Source organism: Trachinotus anak, unplaced genomic scaffold (genome assembly GCF_046630095.1).
Source record: "Trachinotus anak isolate AG129_WGS33_773 ecotype Australia unplaced genomic scaffold, CSIRO_AGI_Tana_v1 ptg000013l, whole genome shotgun sequence".
Classification (NCBI taxonomy): domain Eukaryota; kingdom Metazoa; phylum Chordata; class Actinopteri; order Carangiformes; family Carangidae; genus Trachinotus; species Trachinotus anak.
Window position 1 is genome coordinate 27,142,247 of NW_027273864.1, and position 17,492 is coordinate 27,159,738.

The 17,492-nt window shown below is 41.4% G+C and overlaps 1 protein-coding gene across 4 annotated transcripts; it reads left to right on the forward strand.

The window, feature by feature from the left end:
* The first annotated feature begins 801 nt into the window (after nt 1-801).
* Nucleotides 802-13,372, forward strand: pank4 (pantothenate kinase 4 (inactive)). 4 transcript variants are annotated; one of them, XR_011693198.1, is made up of 20 exons: nt 804-934; nt 1,425-1,507; nt 1,799-2,007; nt 2,754-2,937; nt 3,542-3,634; nt 3,774-3,927; nt 4,816-4,997; nt 5,204-5,363; nt 5,652-5,752; nt 6,841-6,996; nt 7,932-8,044; nt 8,535-8,622; nt 8,927-9,078; nt 9,679-9,734; nt 10,207-10,256; nt 10,518-10,622; nt 10,705-10,805; nt 11,029-11,097; nt 12,236-12,570; nt 13,232-13,372. XR_011693198.1 is itself a non-coding variant. In XM_071494283.1 (19 exons), the coding sequence occupies exons 1-19, from the start codon at nt 811-813 to the stop codon at nt 12,483-12,485; spliced, it is 2,352 nt and encodes a 783-aa protein (XP_071350384.1). In that variant the 5' UTR covers nt 802-810; the 3' UTR covers nt 12,486-12,935. The 4 variants fall into 4 exon arrangements, 2 of the variants coding, with proteins under 2 accessions (XP_071350384.1, XP_071350383.1); XM_071494283.1 differs by lacking the exon at nt 13,232-13,372 and having other exon boundaries at nt 802-934; nt 5,204-5,285; nt 12,236-12,935; XM_071494282.1 differs by lacking the exon at nt 13,232-13,372 and having other exon boundaries at nt 12,236-12,935.
* Nucleotides 13,373-17,492: the final 4,120 nt, after the last annotated feature.

The following is a 17,492-nucleotide window of genomic DNA, read 5'->3' on the forward strand; positions in this document are numbered from 1 at the left end:
CAACACAAAGACACATGGCAATAGACGTTTTACCAACCAATGTAACTGTAAAATACAGCTGAGCCCTTTACATATGTGGATTTTGTTTCATTTTTAGTGGCTTTATGGTTGGAAATTCTTCTTATTCTACACTGTCAGACAATACCACACATAGTATACAGTATATGTATACTGTATCTGCTTGTTCCAACTCTTCATTGAAGCTGTATGATTTGATCACTTAGTAAAATAGTCACACTCATGACTTCATATTTTTGAAGTTGAGTCAAATTCTTTTAGCTGCCAGGGAGAGGCAGCCAGCTCGACCCGCTCTCGGCCCAGTGCTGAGCCACTGAGTGCAAACGATGAACTAATTCCATGCATGTGTTCTTGGATTACACCGGATTTGACTTTATGAATATGAGCAAAGCAGGAGAAGCAGGTTCCTTTGATTCAGTCTTTTGCTTGCAGTCAGTCAGGTGTGAGTGGATACAGGTTTTATTTCTACAAATGTACATACAGATCATATTCTATCATGTTAAAAAAAACAAACAATTCTTTCAGATGTGTTTGGTACAAAATGCGAGTTTTTGATAATATAGATATTTGATAATTTGTTAAATCATGTTATTCATCGGATTTGGTGAAAGCTCTCAGCCCCTTTAATTTTGTCAATGTGGCACTCAGAGTAATAAAGGTTGAAGGTCCCCTGATTAGCAGTGACGTAAACGCGACGACGCCCCGCCTCCTCAGACTGTGCGTGAGTGCTGATTGGACGGCTGGGGGCGGCACGTACGTCACGCAGTGCGCAGCGTCAAATCATTGCCGACCATGGCGGAATGTGGTCGAGTTGACAGCAGTACGAGTAGTCATACCATGGATAAAAGCATTACTCTTCCTCCCGATGAAATATTCCGCAATTTGGAAAACGCAAAACGCTTCGCTATAGACATAGGTACCTGGGAACATTAAAGTTTTCTGGATTTCTTCGGTCACTTTTCGCTGTAACGCAGCTAATCTCCGTGTTTGTGGAGCAGCTCTGCCGCAGCCTGATACTATGACAACACATGACTTCAAGTGGAAGTAAACAAGACAAAGCTAACGTTAGCCACGTAAATTCGTCTCTAGCTTGAATTTGTTTGAGAGCAAGTCTGTTTTATCTGATTAACAAGTCTCTCAGGATTATTTTTTTTTTGTCTCTTAAAGCGGATGCGTCCAAACAAACTGCACAACTTTGACAACTACAGCAGCGGTGGCGTTAGCTGCTAGCTAGCCTGTGTTAATATTTTGTCTTCTCCGACTTAAAACAGCCAGTGAACTGTTTGTAAGTGCAGTGTTTGTTGAAGTGTGGGTCTCAGCGTTGATCCGGTTTTTTACTGTTGCTTACCTGCTGCTGTGCAGTTGGTTTCTTATCCCACAATATCAATGCTGATTTGCTTTAACAGGTGGGTCTCTTACCAAGCTTGCCTACTACTCAACTGTCCAACATAAAGTGGCTAAAGTACGATCTTTCGAGCACAACACGAAGGTAATTATTAGTATTATTAGTTTTTATTATATTTTGCATCCATTTCTGTAATATATGTGGTGTCCCTCCAAAGTGGGTGGACGGGGAAAAGCCTTTGTCTCTTAGTAGCAGCCTGCATTGTCTTTCTGTTGAAGTACCACCATCAACAGACCTGATATACGGTGAACAGCTGGACTGTTAAAAAAAGAATACACTGGCTGTCTTCCACTCTGGCAGAGGAAAAGACTACAGCCGGCCATAAGGAATTATTCACCTTTTCTCCTCTGTGTTTCCGTCTCATCTGTGCCCCAGGATGCCGACAGTGACAAGCTGTATGAGATCTCAGTGCAGGAGGAGGTCACAGCACGCCTGCACTTCATCAAGTTTGAAAATGCTTACATCGAAACGTGCTTGGACTTCATCAAAGACCATCTGGTCAACACGGAAACCAAAGTTATCAAAGCCACTGGTGGAGGGGCGCACAAGTTCAAGGAGCTCATTGAGAGGAAACTTGGACTCAAGTGAGTAACAAAACCAACTGTACAGTAAATATAACATTATTTCCTTTATCTAAACTGTGTTGCTCAGGTTTTTGTGCTACTAAACTGGACATGTTACATGTTCAAGCAGAAACAAAAAGGGGAAATTTCTGGCATATTCCAGTTGACTAAGTTGGAAAAAACAATAGTGCTCCAACTTTACTGCAGCTGATCCACTCACAAAGCAATTTCCTACCCTCTTCCTGTGAAACGGGTTAAATCAGAGGACAGATTGGGTTGTTCAGGAGAGAGCTTTAGGAGAACTTATGAAGACTATTCTGGAAAAAATACTACCGTTTACTGGCTTGTCAGCTTTAGCTTCCCCTTTGTTGGCAAACCAAACATGTGAAAGCAAAAGCATTCACATGATGTCTGACTTGCTTATTGTCTGAATCCATGTGACATTTACATTGAGAAAAAAATATGTAGTTTATTTAGTTTTCCAGTTAAATGTGACTCTGGTGATTCAACTCAGAGAAAAGAAGGTAAACTGTAAACTCTGGTGTTTGTTTGGAATTGACCCGTGTTGCTCTCCACACACATGACTGCAGACAGCTGCTGTCTAGTAAAAATGTAACTGTCTAGTGATATTGTAAAGAGGAGATTGCACATTATACTTAGTGACTTATCAGCCAGTGGACAAAATGGCTACTTTCCTGCTCTGGTTTTATTACACATTTGACTGAGAACGATTCAAGCTGGACTCTTTCTGTGTTACACTGTGGCAGAGTGGACAAAGAGGATGAGATGACCTGCCTCATCAAAGGCTGTAACTTTGTGCTGAGGAACATTCCCCATGAGGCTTTCGTGTACGCCAAACACGCTGACTCAGAGTTCCGCTTTCAGACGACTCATCCAGACATCTTCCCTTACCTGCTTGTAAACATCGGCTCTGGGGTGTCCATAGTCAAGGTAATGACCAAACTTGGGAGTAAAAGTTGTTTCAGCGAAAAGATGACAGACTGTGAGGCGAAGTCTGCCTGCCTCCCTTATCAATGAGGACATCGTAGCAGCAGTTTCATAACTCAGCATGTGACCTTGACTGCTTATCTCAGATATACTTATTAAGCGTAAATATTGGCCAATATGTGAACGGAAATGTGTTGAATACAGACCAAGTTGCAGAAAAAAAACTCAAGTCAATTTATAAACAGTGTCATCATGACAAAGGCTGTGCACTTCTCTTCATTCTTTATGTACTTAAATCTGCAGAAAAGCATATCTGTCAAATACTTTGCACCTGTATCACAAATACCTGTATCTCTGTTGCAGCTGTGTGAAAATATCCCCAACTCTCTGTATTGTCACATCTGGCACAAAAAAATCTAGTGTCAGTTTGGCTCAGGGACGACAGGGTTGGCTCTAGTTCAGCAGGTTAAGACACATGACTTAGTGTCTCTGTCTGTTGAACAGATTATGTAAAAAGCAAATGTAGCTTCAACCAGATGACTTACATTTGTATAAACAAAGATCTTCTGCTCTTAAATAAATATCCCATTCACTTCCTCTTCAACAGGTTGAATCAGAGGACAAATTTGAGCGAATAGGAGGAAGCTCAATAGGTGGGGGCACGTTCTGGGGCCTTGGAGCCTTGCTCACCAAAACAAAGGTATCTTAAACAGCTTGGTCTTTGTTTACTGTCAGACTGTAATATTTGTTACCCTGAAGTCAACCATTAAAGACTAACTTCTTAGCACAATAATTTATTCCTTTAGGCATCTTGAACTTTACCCTTTTCTGTCCTGCAGAGATTTGACGAGTTGCTACAGTTGGCCTCGAAAGGGCAGCACGCAAGTGTGGATATGCTTGTCAAAGATATCTACGGGGGATCTTACGGGTCTTTGGGTTTGACTGGAGATCTTATTGCGAGCAGTTTTGGGAAGTCTGCTACTGCCGACAAAGGTGACACACGGGCACACTGACTTTATGTGGCTTTCCTGTAGTGTAGTGTGTGCATATGTTCAGGTCATTGTGATAATTTTGAATTATTTAGAATCTTGCATTTGCATTTCATTCAGCTGATAAAACATAAAACATTAAAACAGTGTCCTTCCCATCTTTGGAAAATCAAACACTCATCCAATGTGGACTTGAGAGGTGGCTGCAAATAGGAACTCGCTCATTTTCTTGCTTGGGAGGGCAGCAGTAGTGTAGTCAGCTTGGATTCATGGTGGGCAAAATGTATTCAGAGATTGACCCAGTTCCACAGTTAAGAGTTTATCATAATTTCCAGTGGAACTCAAACCATTTCTGCAGTATAATCCACTCCTCTGCTGTCCGTCCATATGCTCAGAGTATTGCCAGCAGTCATACTGTCTCCAGTGTATGGCACAAAATACACCGCTTTGTGGTGTTTTTTTGGCAAGTCAGGCTTAATATTGCTTAATATTTTTCAGTGTCAGTGCTAAACTAATATTGAAATGAACTGATGACCTTTCACACAGTTCCAATGCGGCGCTGCTTCCTCCGTGTGCTGCATTTGTTACTGTTAAGAAATGAACCGATGGCACCATTCCAGAGAAATTCACAGCCTTTGGCTTATTGAAGCAAATCCTGTTGCTCTCCATCCAGTAATGAGTCATTCATGAGTATTTCATGTAGTTTCATGATTTTGATACTGAAAAATATTGAATTGTTGAATTGCTTTTATTTATATTGTGACATTGTTTATTCACTTTCATAAAGTGTAATTTTGTTATCCAGGATGTTGTGCTGCCATTGAACAGAAGGTTTGAGTTTTGTGATGTGGATATTGTCCCCGTGTGTTTATAACTCTGTTCTGAACTGCAGAGTTTTCTAAAGAAGACATGGCCAAGAGCTTACTCCATATGATCAGCAACGACATCGGGCAGCTGGCCTGTCTGTATGCCAAGCTCCACAACCTGTCCAGAGTGTACTTTGGAGGCTTCTTCATTCGAGGGCACCCTGTCACCATGCACACAATCACCTACAGCATCAACTTCTTCACAAAGGCAAGGCCTCTTCCTCTACTGCCTCAAAAACAAACTGGAAATCCCCCAAACATCAGTGGCTTGCCATGTTTTATGTTTTATTTTTTCTCCTCTGTTTTATTGCTGTTGTATCTCGGTTTAGTCCTGAGCTTGGTTTGTTATTAGCTTAATATTCACCTACAGCCTATATTTTTATGAGATGACCTCCGTTCGTTCTGTGGTTGTAGGGCGAAGTTCAGGCCTTGTTCCTGAGACATGAAGGCTATCTCGGAGCCATTGGAGCATTTCTTAAAGGAGCAGAGGAAGACAGTAAGGGCGGAGTGGAAACTTGTATTATTTCTGGAAGCAGATTATTGCACAAAGTTTCCCTGGACCTCAGCTGTGAAAGTAATTAAGCTAATGTTTCAGAGTCTGCAACATTTAAGCAACTGCCATGGCAGAATATGGAAGAGCTGATTTAGGAAGTAGAGCACAAAGACAAATGACAGACTAAACTTAGTTTGAAAATAACCAAATTTGACAATCAGAAAATTAAAAATTGTCATATTACAGATGGCAAAACCTACTAACTAATGATGCACCAAATGTCTTTAAGCACTAACCTAAAATCAGAATAATGTATTATAATGTTACACCATGAATATGTCATCATAATGTTGTCTTTCACTCCTCTAGATCCAAACCAGTATAGCTGGGGTGAGAATTACGCTGGGAGCTCAGGCCTGATGAGCGTTTCTCCAGATATGAATCCCATGCAACGTGCTCGTAGTGGAACGGTGAGTCTGCACACAAAGCAAAGAGCGATCAGATATAAAGATGTGAAGCTGGGCCATGCACCACAATGCACCACATTCATACCTCATGACCTATTTTCACTCTGTTGACGGTTCATTGGTTTTTATTCTTCTAATTTCATTCTATCAAATTTCTGACATTTTTACATTTGAACTTTATCTCACATTTTTATTTTTGATCTCCTCTATGGAAATACCACCACCTCTGTCCCCGCTGAACCCACAAGCATCATATAAAGACATTCATCGCGTCAGTCTTTGCAATATGATAATCCTTCTTTTCATTTCCTTTCCACACATTCCTCTGTCTACCCTCTCCTCCAGTTCCCCGTAAGTACTTCCGCCTGCTTCACCTGTGTGCACTGGTTTGTTGACATAATGTTCCTGCTTACGGTGCTTTCTGTAGCTGCAAACACTCAACTGAAGTCACTTGTGCGTTCACTTACGAAGACAAGGAAACGTAAGAGCAGTTTTTTTTTTTTTTAGTTTAGCTTTGCTGAGGATCCTGCTGCTGTTTTATTGCTTATTAGATCATTTTTGTTAAATCACATGATGTGAAGATGGGAAAGGACGGTGTTTGATATCCAGAGAGCCAATAACAGTGTGCACTTTGCTTTTTGATTTCTTGGTGTGTTACTTGGAGCATGCAGGGCCTCTATAGAACTTCAGGAGCTGTTAACTACCAACTCACCCCCTAAATTGCTGCTGTTTTCTCAGCTTTCATCAACTTATGTTTATTAGTGCAAACTGGCAAAGTGTGTTACAGGACTGAGAATGAAACATTAGCTCATCTTCAGTGTAGTTCCTCTTTAGAAACCTTCTATAGATGCAATATTTCCTTTAAAAACCTGACCTCCTCTAATGGACTGTTGGTTGTGTCCACTGGCTCTTAGGATTAAATCCTGTTAGGACATTCCCTCGTTTCCTCCTTAGTGCATCTTCAACTTTCTTGTCGTCTCACTGAGAAAAAAAGTACAGAAGAAGAAGAAGAGAGAAGCTGGAAGAGGCATTGATCAGATTGTGGACGAGACAGACAGCATGTATCCTCTCTGTCTCTTTGTTGTGTCTAGTTTGACATGTTGGAGATGGACCGTCTGGAGAGGCAGCTGGTGAATCTGCCTCTGCTGCAGGACCCTTCCTCTTACATCCCCGACACCATGGACCTCACAGAGGACGCTCTGGCTCGCGAGTACTGGCTCTACTGCTTCGAGGAGGCCCTGGACGGGGTGGGTCGGCTGTGTTTGTTTCAGAATATAAAAGCAAGGTCTGAAACACAAGAAAATGTTGGTGAAACTTAATCTTTGAAGGAAAGATCTGTTTTAAAAATATGAATGATGATTCTACGATGCAGTTCTGGTGGCTGGCAAAAGTGTTATCTCTGCCTCCTCCTATGGATTGTGTCTTTGATTTTAAAACAGCTAAATTTAACAAAAATTACAAAAACAGGAGAGTGAGTGCTCTCTGTAGTGCCGCAGTAGCTCTCCAGGTGAATGCAAGCTCTTGAAGTTAAAATGGTAAATAGAAGAGCAAAGGGAAGCTGTAGGGCTTATATCAGGCACGCTCGCACAGTGTCAGGGATTTGGATTAAATGCCTTTATTGTGTTAGGGCATTATAGGTTAAAAAATGTAACAAAAATCCCCCCAAAAAAGGAAAGAGCGGCAACTGGTTTTGACCACAACAGGGTCTTCCTCAGTGCGGTTGGAAAGGAAAGTCGGTGCTAGTCAGTGAAGTCAGAGCCTGTGTGAGTGTGCCTGAAGTAGGCCCTGCAGCAAAGTTCACATTTCCTGTTGACATGTTGGACAGCTTTAATAATTGAAGCGTATCAGGCTACTTTGTATTCGCACAGGAAAAATCTGAGTCGTGATTTGTCACATCATCAGTTCCCCGTGCCTGCATTAAAACAAAATAACCCCAGAACTGGACCAAACATTTGCTGTTTACTGGTCGGCTTTTCATACAAGATGAACTGATTTGATTTTTGGGAGCTCCACTCACAGCTTGTGTGTGTCTGATGAGAAGACGATCAAACTTGACTATCTAGAGGAAGTAAAAGTGGTAACAAGGTTTCCGTAGGTGAACCTGCGGAAGGATCATGACCGTTTCAGAATGTGTCTGATTACTGTTCTTGTTTTTTGTTTTTTTTGTTTTTTTTCGGAGCAGGTGGTTAAGAGAGCCGTGGCGAGCCAGCCTGACATACCAGAGGCAAACGAGCGAGCCGAGAAGTTTCGTCAGAAATACAGACACAAGCTTCAGACGCTCCGCCACCAGCCATTGTAAGACCTGCTTCTGCTTACGTGGCCCTTACGTTAGACCCAGAGGTCGCTTTTAGCAGACTAAAACTCAAACTCCTTTCTTCATTGTCTGCATTAGTTTCATGTCTTCATACCTGCTGTAACTGCCCACGTGCTTCGTCAATGAAATCTTGATGTTAACTCTTGTGTGTAAACTTGTGTTTACTGTTTCAGTTTTTAGGGATGTGGCGCAGAGCGTAAGTGTGTATCAGTTGTATTAATTGTGTCAATAACTCAGTGTGATGATATCAGAGTGGTGGACGTGTACGTTATCATATGAATATGACAGATTTCCATGTTTCTTTGACATGTTTTTTTGACACGACGTCAAACCACAATACAACTGCTGTCACTTTAAATGAAAACATGACAACGACAACAAGTGACAAGTTTTTATGCATCTACTACCCAAGCCCGGTTGTGTGTATGTGTTTCTCTCTGGCTAATGTAGAGTGCTTCTCTTCTCACCTAGTGCTTATGGATCCCTCACTGTCAGAAGTCTTTTAGACACGAGGGAACACTGTTTAAACGAGTTCAACTTTCCTGATCCCTACTCTAAGGTCTGAGTGAAATCTATCAACCTATTGTGTTTTCTTGTTGTGTTCTTGTGGTGTGCCACACAGGCGGTTTGGCCCTCACTGATCCGTTTTGTGAATTTGTTACCATTTCATGTTTTCATACAGTCTCATTGTGCTACACAGTTAGTTTTCACCTGATGCTTTTATGCAATAGATGAATCTTTAACATATTTTTAATTTGTTTGAACATAATCACCTTTTTTTCTACATTTCTGATTGTAACTAGTTGATCAGTCTTTTATTTTATGTGAACTGTGGACGGTATCATGTCTCTGTTGTGTTACAGATTAAACAGAGGGAGAACGACATGGCTCTCAAGTACTACGAGAAGGCAGTGAAGTCCATGGAGGAGTTGAGCTGGGAGCAGAGGCAGTTTGCCCTGGTCAGGGGCGTCCTGGCTGGGAATGTCTTCGACTGGGGAGCCAAGGCCGTGTCAGAGTGAGTGGAGTTAACCCCTCTCATATGTGCAGCCTGGCAGATTGTTTGCTCTGTTCTGGTTGATTGTGGGTAGTGGGAGTTGCTCTGGTTGCATATCTTGTATTTCTGTGTTGCTGCAGTTTTAAACAGGGAGTGTTTCACTGCTTTGGTAGTGTGTTTGGCAGCATTACGTTATGTTTGAAGTTAAGCTGCCCTGAGCTTGTCAGCCTGCAGATAGTGAGGTGCAGGGATTGGATATGAACAGAATAGAAAATCTATATCAGTAAGTGCTGCCCACCAAACAATCAATGTAAGTGCACCCCGTGACACTTTAAAGAGTTGTTTCATTTCTGCCAATGACTGCCAAATGGTCATCTTTGGCCAGCTCCTCTTGGACACAACTGCCCTGGCAGCTTAGGAAATGAATGCACCTTATTGATCGTATTGTTTATAACGGGAACATATGATTACAGCTGCTTTGAGGGCAGACAGCACCTTTTTATACTTGCAGGTCAGACTGCAGTGGCTGGCAAATCCTAACATTTAAGTCTCTGTGGTTTCTCCGGTTTGTGCCTACCTGCCCTGTGTTTGTATTGATATTTTGTCTTGCCTGTCATGCAGTGTCCTGGAGTCTGATCCTGAGTTTGGCTTTGAGGAGGCTAAACGACAGCTGGAAGGTATCAGAGTTTCTCTCTTTACCACCATGTCTACACAGGAGGCGTAGTGTGAGCAGCATTTTAGCAGAGCAGCAGCCTCAGTGCTCCGCCTGCATCAACAAACGAGGTGTTCAGGCACAGTACTAACCGTAGGTCACCTGCGTTTTGGCAGAATTCAGAAACACACACAATCACTGTTGTTACTTAACAGAAAATGAAACTATGCTTCAGGTCTCGTAAGTAAGTAAAACATGAGGCGTTATATGGGCTGTGTACGTGTTCTGTCAGATGTGAGAGATGAAAGATTGAAAAACACGTCTGAGATGCTTCCTGTGGAGACTCGCTGGCAGCCTGTTTCTTTGCAGGGAAACCTTCTAACCTCTGCTGTTTGGCACACAGACAGATGTCACACTTTTTTTTTCCTTTTCATTAATAACTAGAGAAAAATGTTGTTTGTGCTCAGACTGATTTTGTGTTTCTTTTCTTCTCTCAGAGCGACCGTGGCTGGTTGATTCCTACGACCAGTGGCTGGAGAGACTAAAGGTCTGATTCTTTTTCTGCATTTTCATTTCAAAACTGCTCTATGTAGCATGATAGGTAGGAGGTTAGAGGTTTTTATCAACAGTACCAATTAGTATTTAATTTAGTGACTCCAGAATAACAACTCTGTCTGTACCAGGCACAAACTAAACAAAACAGGAAACACAGATAACAGCTTTTTAGAGCTCATTAGTAACATCTCACATGTTAACGAAGGTGTTTCTGTCCTGCTTGAATACAATCCATCCTGGTTTTCTCTTGCAGGGTCCTCCTCACAAGTGTGCCTTGTTTTTCGTAGATAATAGTGGAGTAGACATCATTCTAGGGGTGATGCCTTTTGTCAGAGAGCTTCTCTCTCGAGGAACAGAGGTAGGGAACCGCTGCAACATGATTGAAAACATATTATATTTGATCAAATGTTACTTGAGCTCTACTGTCCATCTGCCTGCAGGTGGTGTTGGCCAGCAACTCTGGTCCAGCTTTGAATGACGTCACAAACGGCGAACTGCAGATATTGACTGAAAGAATCGCTGCCATGGATCCAGTGATTCAGTGAGTATTGATGAAGGTTTTTAAACACAGACAGAAACGTTTAAAGAAACACAAGCAAAGGAACACAAGTAAAAAAGTATTATTCCACAGTATGGAGGCACTATAGAGTCAACCAACACTACTTTTAACTTCTAAAATATTGTTTTCCATATCTGATCTTGTGAATTACACCTTAAAAAAACAGTTGAACGTCTTCAGTGAACTGTGATCTGTTGCTGTGCAGGGCTGGTCTGAAGGAGGACAGGCTGACGTTGGTCCAGAGTGGATCCAGCTCTCCCTGCCTTGATCTGAGGTTGGTTATCTGACATTTTTAAAGGGAGTACTGCTCAGCCAGTGGAAACAGTTGTATACTATCTGCTGCAGCTCTGGAGGAAACTTTACAAAGTCAGGGACTGATCTTAGCTTGAGTTGGGCTGAGAGGCTCCAGTGATTTGTAGTTGAAAGTGCGAATTGAAAACTGGGGCATGGAGTTTTAAACTACCCTGCCTCGTGTCTTTCAAACACTGCCTGCTATGGATGTGGATTTTGGAAGTTTACTTTTCCAAGAAAAGTACGTGGGATACGTGTGTTCGTGCTGCTTTGATTCTGATTTATTCATGAGTTAATCATTCTCGTAGAAGCCTCCCAACTTAATGCAAGAGCATCACTAAATTACTGTGACATTACCCTCCTGTAATTAACTGACTCATAAGGCAGGAGAAGTTGCAGCTTTATCTCTGCTTTGCAATAATATGACACCTACAACTCAGATGAGTTCATTAACTTTCCTACTACTTTGTTATGCCTCCGCGCCGGCGACGGCCAGAGCCAGAGGCATGTTGTTTACTGTCTGTCTGTCCATCAGTCCATCAATGATATCTCAGTAACACCTTAACAGAACTTCTTTAAATTTGGTGCAAACACTCACTTGGACTCAAGGACAAAATGATTAGACTTTGGGGGTCAAGGGTCAATGGTCAAGGCCACGGTGACCTCACAAAATATGGTTTTGGCCTTGTGAACGCAATATCTCTGTAACGCCTTAAGGGAATTTCTTCCAGTTGGGTAAAAACATTCACCAGGTCTCAAGGACAGACTGATTAGCTCTTAGTGGCTAAATATCAAAGGTCAAAAGTCAAAGGTCAAGGTCCCGGTGATCTCACAAAACACATTTTTGGCCTTGCAAACATGATATCTCAGTAACAGCTTGATGGAACTTCTTCAAATTTGGCACAAATGTTCACTTGGACTCAAGGATGAACTGATTAGATTTTTTGGTGGTCAAAGGTCAAAGGTAAAGGTCAGTGTGACTTCACAAAACGCTTTTCAGCCATTACTCAAGACTTCGCACAACAATTATGAGAAAATTTCAGACAAATGGTTCTAATTTTATATGACTTAGAGCAGCAGAGATCTTAACGCGTTTCCTTTTTTTGATCTACCTCCACCAGCCGTCTGGACAAAGTGCTGGCGATGGTGGTGCGAGAGCGGAAAACCGACCTGGTGATCATCGAGGGAATGGGCCGAGCCATTCACACCAACTACTACGCCATGCTCAGCTGCGAGAGCCTCAAGATGGCTGTCATCAAGAACTCGTGGCTGGCTGACCGGCTGGGGGGGAAGCTGTTCAGCGTGGTCTTCAAGTACGAGGTGCCGGCTGGAAAACCCAGCCAGGACTCTGCGGCCTTGACGCCCTCGTGAGCGAGGGAGCGAGTCGGTGCTCATGTTTCAGCAGCACAGCACGCCGAAGTCGAGCGAGCAGAACGGATTGGCTGGAGCTCTGAATGTAAGGATGATTATTGTTTACTGCCACTGAGAGAATGACTGATTGTAAAGCTGATTGTAATATTTTGGCAGGTTTTTAAAAGATGATCATTTGCAGGGAGGTTTTACATTTTATTTTAAAACACTATTGATTTTAGTGCAGGTTTCATAAGGAGAATTATCATTGCTTTTCTTGCGGGTCTCTGTCCATTATCCTGTACAATCACTTAGTTTGCCACCATCATTACTGCCTATTGATCTCATTCAGCACCTGGAGTAAGACGTACATCACTGGCTGGGTTCAGTAAACTTTAACAACAGATGATTTCTTCAGCTTTTAGGAAAATTAATCAGCAAAAGTTTGTTTAAAAAAAAAACAAAAACAAACACAAACAAAAAAAAAAAAAAAAATCAGCATCAGTCATTTACATGCTGCCAGCACACAACATGTGGATAAATGAGATTCTTTGGTGTGTGTGTGTGTGTGTGTGTGTGTGTGTGTGTGTGTGTGTGTGTGTGTGTGTGTGTGTGTGTGTGTGTGTTACAGAGAGAGAGAGAGAGAGAGAGAGAGAGAGAGCCACAGCTTTCAGTAGTAACACATTTTACAGAAAGTGTATTAAATGTGCCTTGAAGTTGATGTGATGAAAGACAGCGCTACACAAATATCTCCTTTTGTTTTCCAGCAGTCTCACACCATAGACTAGAGAAGAACCCATGCATTTCCTGTTTTTCTCGACTGCCAGTGAATGAGACGAGATTAAGAAATGAACCATTGTCACTGTCACTTGTGTAGCTGTTAAAGTGGCATCAGGGAGATTGTTTTATCAGTGGGAGAAGCTGCACTTTATCACAGAGCAATTGAAGAAATGTGTTCCTCCACAAGGTGGCAGTATTCTACTGTGCTGTGTGTTTAAAAAAAAAAAAAAAAAAAAATCTCAAATCTTTCCCAAGGTGCTTGGTGTCAGAATTAACACTGCATATATCAGGTTATTTATTCTAACAGTCTCTGATCAAGTTGATAGAAGTTACTGTCACTGAGCTGGACGTGGCGTCAGTCTCTAGATTCACTGTAATTAACATGTACAAGTTCACGCTGTGATCCATCCCTGAATAAAAAAAAAAAGCAACTGTTTGAAGGCAATAATACTGCAGCACCTAGTTGTAACAAACATTTAACACTGTGCGATAGTGAAGTGGCTGACTGTAGTGGTGACTTCATCGTGAATATCTGAAATCAAGCCCGGATCAGATCTGAAAAGCTCTGCCTTGGTCTGAAAATATTTCCCAAAGTTAAAGATGCTTGACATGTGGACTCCAATTGCAATATTGTTTGTGTTATTTGTACATATGTGATATACAAGTATGTGTATACATATATAAATATATATGTATATATATAATCCATTTGCATCACTTCAGTTAAGCACACCAAGCACAATTTTGTGTATTATTCTCCTGACAATCAATTTTAATTAAACAGATAAAACCTTTATTTTACTCCTCTTACCTGTGTGTGTTTGTGTGTGTGTGTTCATTTCAGTTTATGGCTGTGTTAGGGGAGTTTGCAGCCGTGTGGAGAAATAGGGAGAGTTGAGAGTTGCCCTATATTAAAAATCCGAACCTGCCCTCGGCGGTATAAAAGCTCGACACCCTGGTATGTGGTGGTTGATGTCTGCTGGGGAGCTGCGTGCTGATAATGCATGAAGAGGCCCGGCAGGGGGTCCTCCTGCTTTTCCTCGCTCATCACTCCGTCTGCCAAAACACACTCGCCAGCTCTGCAAGACGCCCTCGAGGATTTAGCGACATCTACATATAAGGCCTGCTCCGTTGTGTTGTAGCTACAGTTTTTCTTTTTGTATTTTGCCTTCTTTACAATATCCAGGTGATTCAAAGATCAATGCACTCATAGATGAATTATGAGACAGGGCGTCTCCGGGCACAGGCATGTAAAAGGCCCTTCACCCCTCCAAAATAAGAGGACACAGACAGGTGAACCAACTCTCAGGTGCCAGTGTTGGTTTCAAAAAAAGAATGACTGATGAAGAGAGACAGTGTGACTCCAGCTGTGCAGCTCCACAGTGAAACTCCCCTGCACAGGCATACACAATACTACAGCACAAAACACAAAAATATCACAGGACACCATGACAGAAAGCCTGACTGCAGGTTAGATTTTCTTCCATCAGAGCTAATCTGCAGTTTTGATTTACATGTCTTTACTAATTTTACTGTAGTATAATGAAATGTTGTTGTAGCTGTACTTTGTTCTGCAGCTGTAAGCAGAAACAATACATTTCAATGTGACCAGGTCAAAGTTCAGGTCATGTGACCAATGTGAACATGGTAAACATTATACCTGCTAAACACCAACATCAACATGTTAGCATGCTTGCATTAGCATTTCACTCAGAGCAACATCAATGGTGCAGCCTCACAGAGCTGTTAGCATGTCTGTAGACTCCTACTGCTGTTTGGACTTAGACTGACATACTGATAAAAAATAATGTATGAAAAATAACACATTTCTACATTTTATTAAACCAGTTGCTGTATGAATGAACTGAGAATGTGGCTGTTACAGTTTCCATGGACATGTTTCTGCAGCTTCAGTGGGACAGGCTGCTTGTTGAATGCTTTGGTAGCAGTTTGTTATGAGCCTTGCCTGTAATTAGAAAGTTATACAGTGACAGAGGCCCTGAGAAAACAGCGCAGCCTCGACTATAACTGTTTGCATAACACCAATTACCGTAGTTACAGTAAACAACAGTGATGTTTTCATTCAGCTTTGAATTCAACACACAGAAGCTGAAGCTTTTGTGGTTTCTGAGTAACAATAACATCAATTTAATTAATCAGGTGACCTGAAAACATACAATCCAATTATTTGTGTGTCACCATTTTTTAGATACATGTGAATACAGTAAAGTTGTCTTGTGCGTCCTGAGTAAAAAGTTTTTCCTCACAGATCTGGTCGTCTTTGATCGAATATTATCTACACGTGATTCCTAAAATGCTAAACTGGCAAATATGCAACAATCTTGTGGCTCTTACTGTATTATCTGTCGCAGTGGGTCCTGACCTTTTTCATCTGACATTTAAAATTAACTCATATAAAAATGAATTGTTATGCAAGACATAGCGATCATGGAAGCTTAGGTCTCATTTCTTCAGAAGGTTTGGTCAAGTTTGTCGTCCAGTGAGATCGCTTTGAGTGAGAGAATCTGCTTTTTTCAATTATTTATCCAATAAGTATTTTGATTTATTGGATTGTTTGCCACAGTTTTCATGCACTCTTACTAACAGCACATGGTATTAGGCTCTTACACTTAAAACTGACTCAAGCTGTTATGTGTGTCGGGCAAAAAAATAGTTACATTAGTACACATACGTTTTGCATAAGTATAAAGTTTTTAAGAATATCGTAACAACTCCACCCATCTGCATTTCAAGTGCCGACACCTGCAGAGAGTGTTCTGCAGAACCCAGACCTGTGGGAATACATACAAAAAAAAAAAAAAAAAAAAAAAAAATCTGTCAGCTGTCACACAGGAGCCACAGGGGTCCCATTCAGATGCCATCTTGTACTTTACAGAGCTGTTGATATCTTGTTCAAATGTGCCCAACACAGGCTGTAAGCATGAAGCAATATCTGGAAATCTCAACTTGAAACATAAGCTTAAAAAAAAAAAAAAAAAAAAAAAAAAAAAAAAGTCAGTGTTTTAATGTGTTTTTAAATCCCAAGAATACTGACTGTAGGATCGGTGTGAAAACAAGCCTCCTCAGAAGTCCCACACACAGTAAACAGATGATAGACCCATGGAAGTGAAGAAACATGCTGCATATTTATGTACCAAATATTAATAAACCCACAGAGGGCATGTCTTCTACACACAACATGCAAGATTGGCCCCTTCACAAAATATGTCGGAGCATTCAGTGCAAATTTCTAAAGGCATTTTGAATTTTAGTCTGTTATCTTCCTTCAGCAGACTCAGGCCCCACTGTGCTACACTCACACTTCACTAAGTGGCTTGTCAGCATTGTTTGCATTCAAACCAAATGAATATAAAGCTCGTTCACTGGCTTCAATAACAAACATTTGTCTATTGGCTTCAGTAACAAACATTTTTTCAGGGCGGACACACAAATCAAAATAACTGACTCAAATTCTAAATGTCAACCAACTCCCTCAGGTGATTTACACACAGTCACTCTTCAAATATACAGCATTAAATCGGTCGACACACAACAGGCTCACACAGTAGATTGAGAGTTATTCCTGCTGGAGTCAACTGAGTTTGTAGGACTGACAAAGTACAGGCCATGAAAAATGCAGTTCCAGCGTTTCACTGCAGAGGATATCCACTGAATAAAATCAGACTGTTACTGAAGGTGTTACTGCAGCTTTTCTGGCCTGTTTACTCAGAGAACTTAATTCTGTGCTGCTTACATCGTCTTTTTTTTCATAGACTGAGGAATAAACACCAGGGCACATTTATGATTTCTGTCAAACGAGTTTAGAAATGAAACCACTTCAGTCGATATCTGATGTAAACTGAAGTAAACGGACACCTGAACATTACACCCATATGTGGTTTTTCAACCTTTCATTCCAAACCTGGGTATTAATCTGCTGCTGTTACGGCCCCCCACTCTTCTGTGGAGACTTTCCGCAAGATATTTGAACCAGGCTGCAAATTGGAACCATGTTATTATTGCAAATTGTGGGATTCAGGTATTTGTGTTTCTGTTTTGTAAAATTTGCAGGTTTTGACCAACTAGATTTTGTTACTTCTAGTGTGGAGAAGGCCTAGACCTTCATGGTGGGAAACAAACCCACAGGAACTACAAGTGAACAGATTAAACAAAATATGACAAATATGAAAAATCACAGTAATGTACTTTTTCTGGTCAAAATGTTCTAAAAGCGATGAGGGCTGTTCT

Coding starts and splice junctions, on each gene's coding strand:
- pank4 (XM_071494282.1), top strand. CDS start 811: ATGGCGGAATGTGGTCGAGTTGACAGCAGTACGAGTAGTCATACCATG. Junction 4,998..5,203: donor GCATCAACTTCTTCACAAAG/GCAAGGCCTCTT, acceptor CTGTGGTTGTAG/GGCGAAGTTCAGGCCTTGTT. Junction 9,735..10,206: donor GGCTAAACGACAGCTGGAAG/GTATCAGAGTTT, acceptor TTCTTCTCTCAG/AGCGACCGTGGCTGGTTGAT.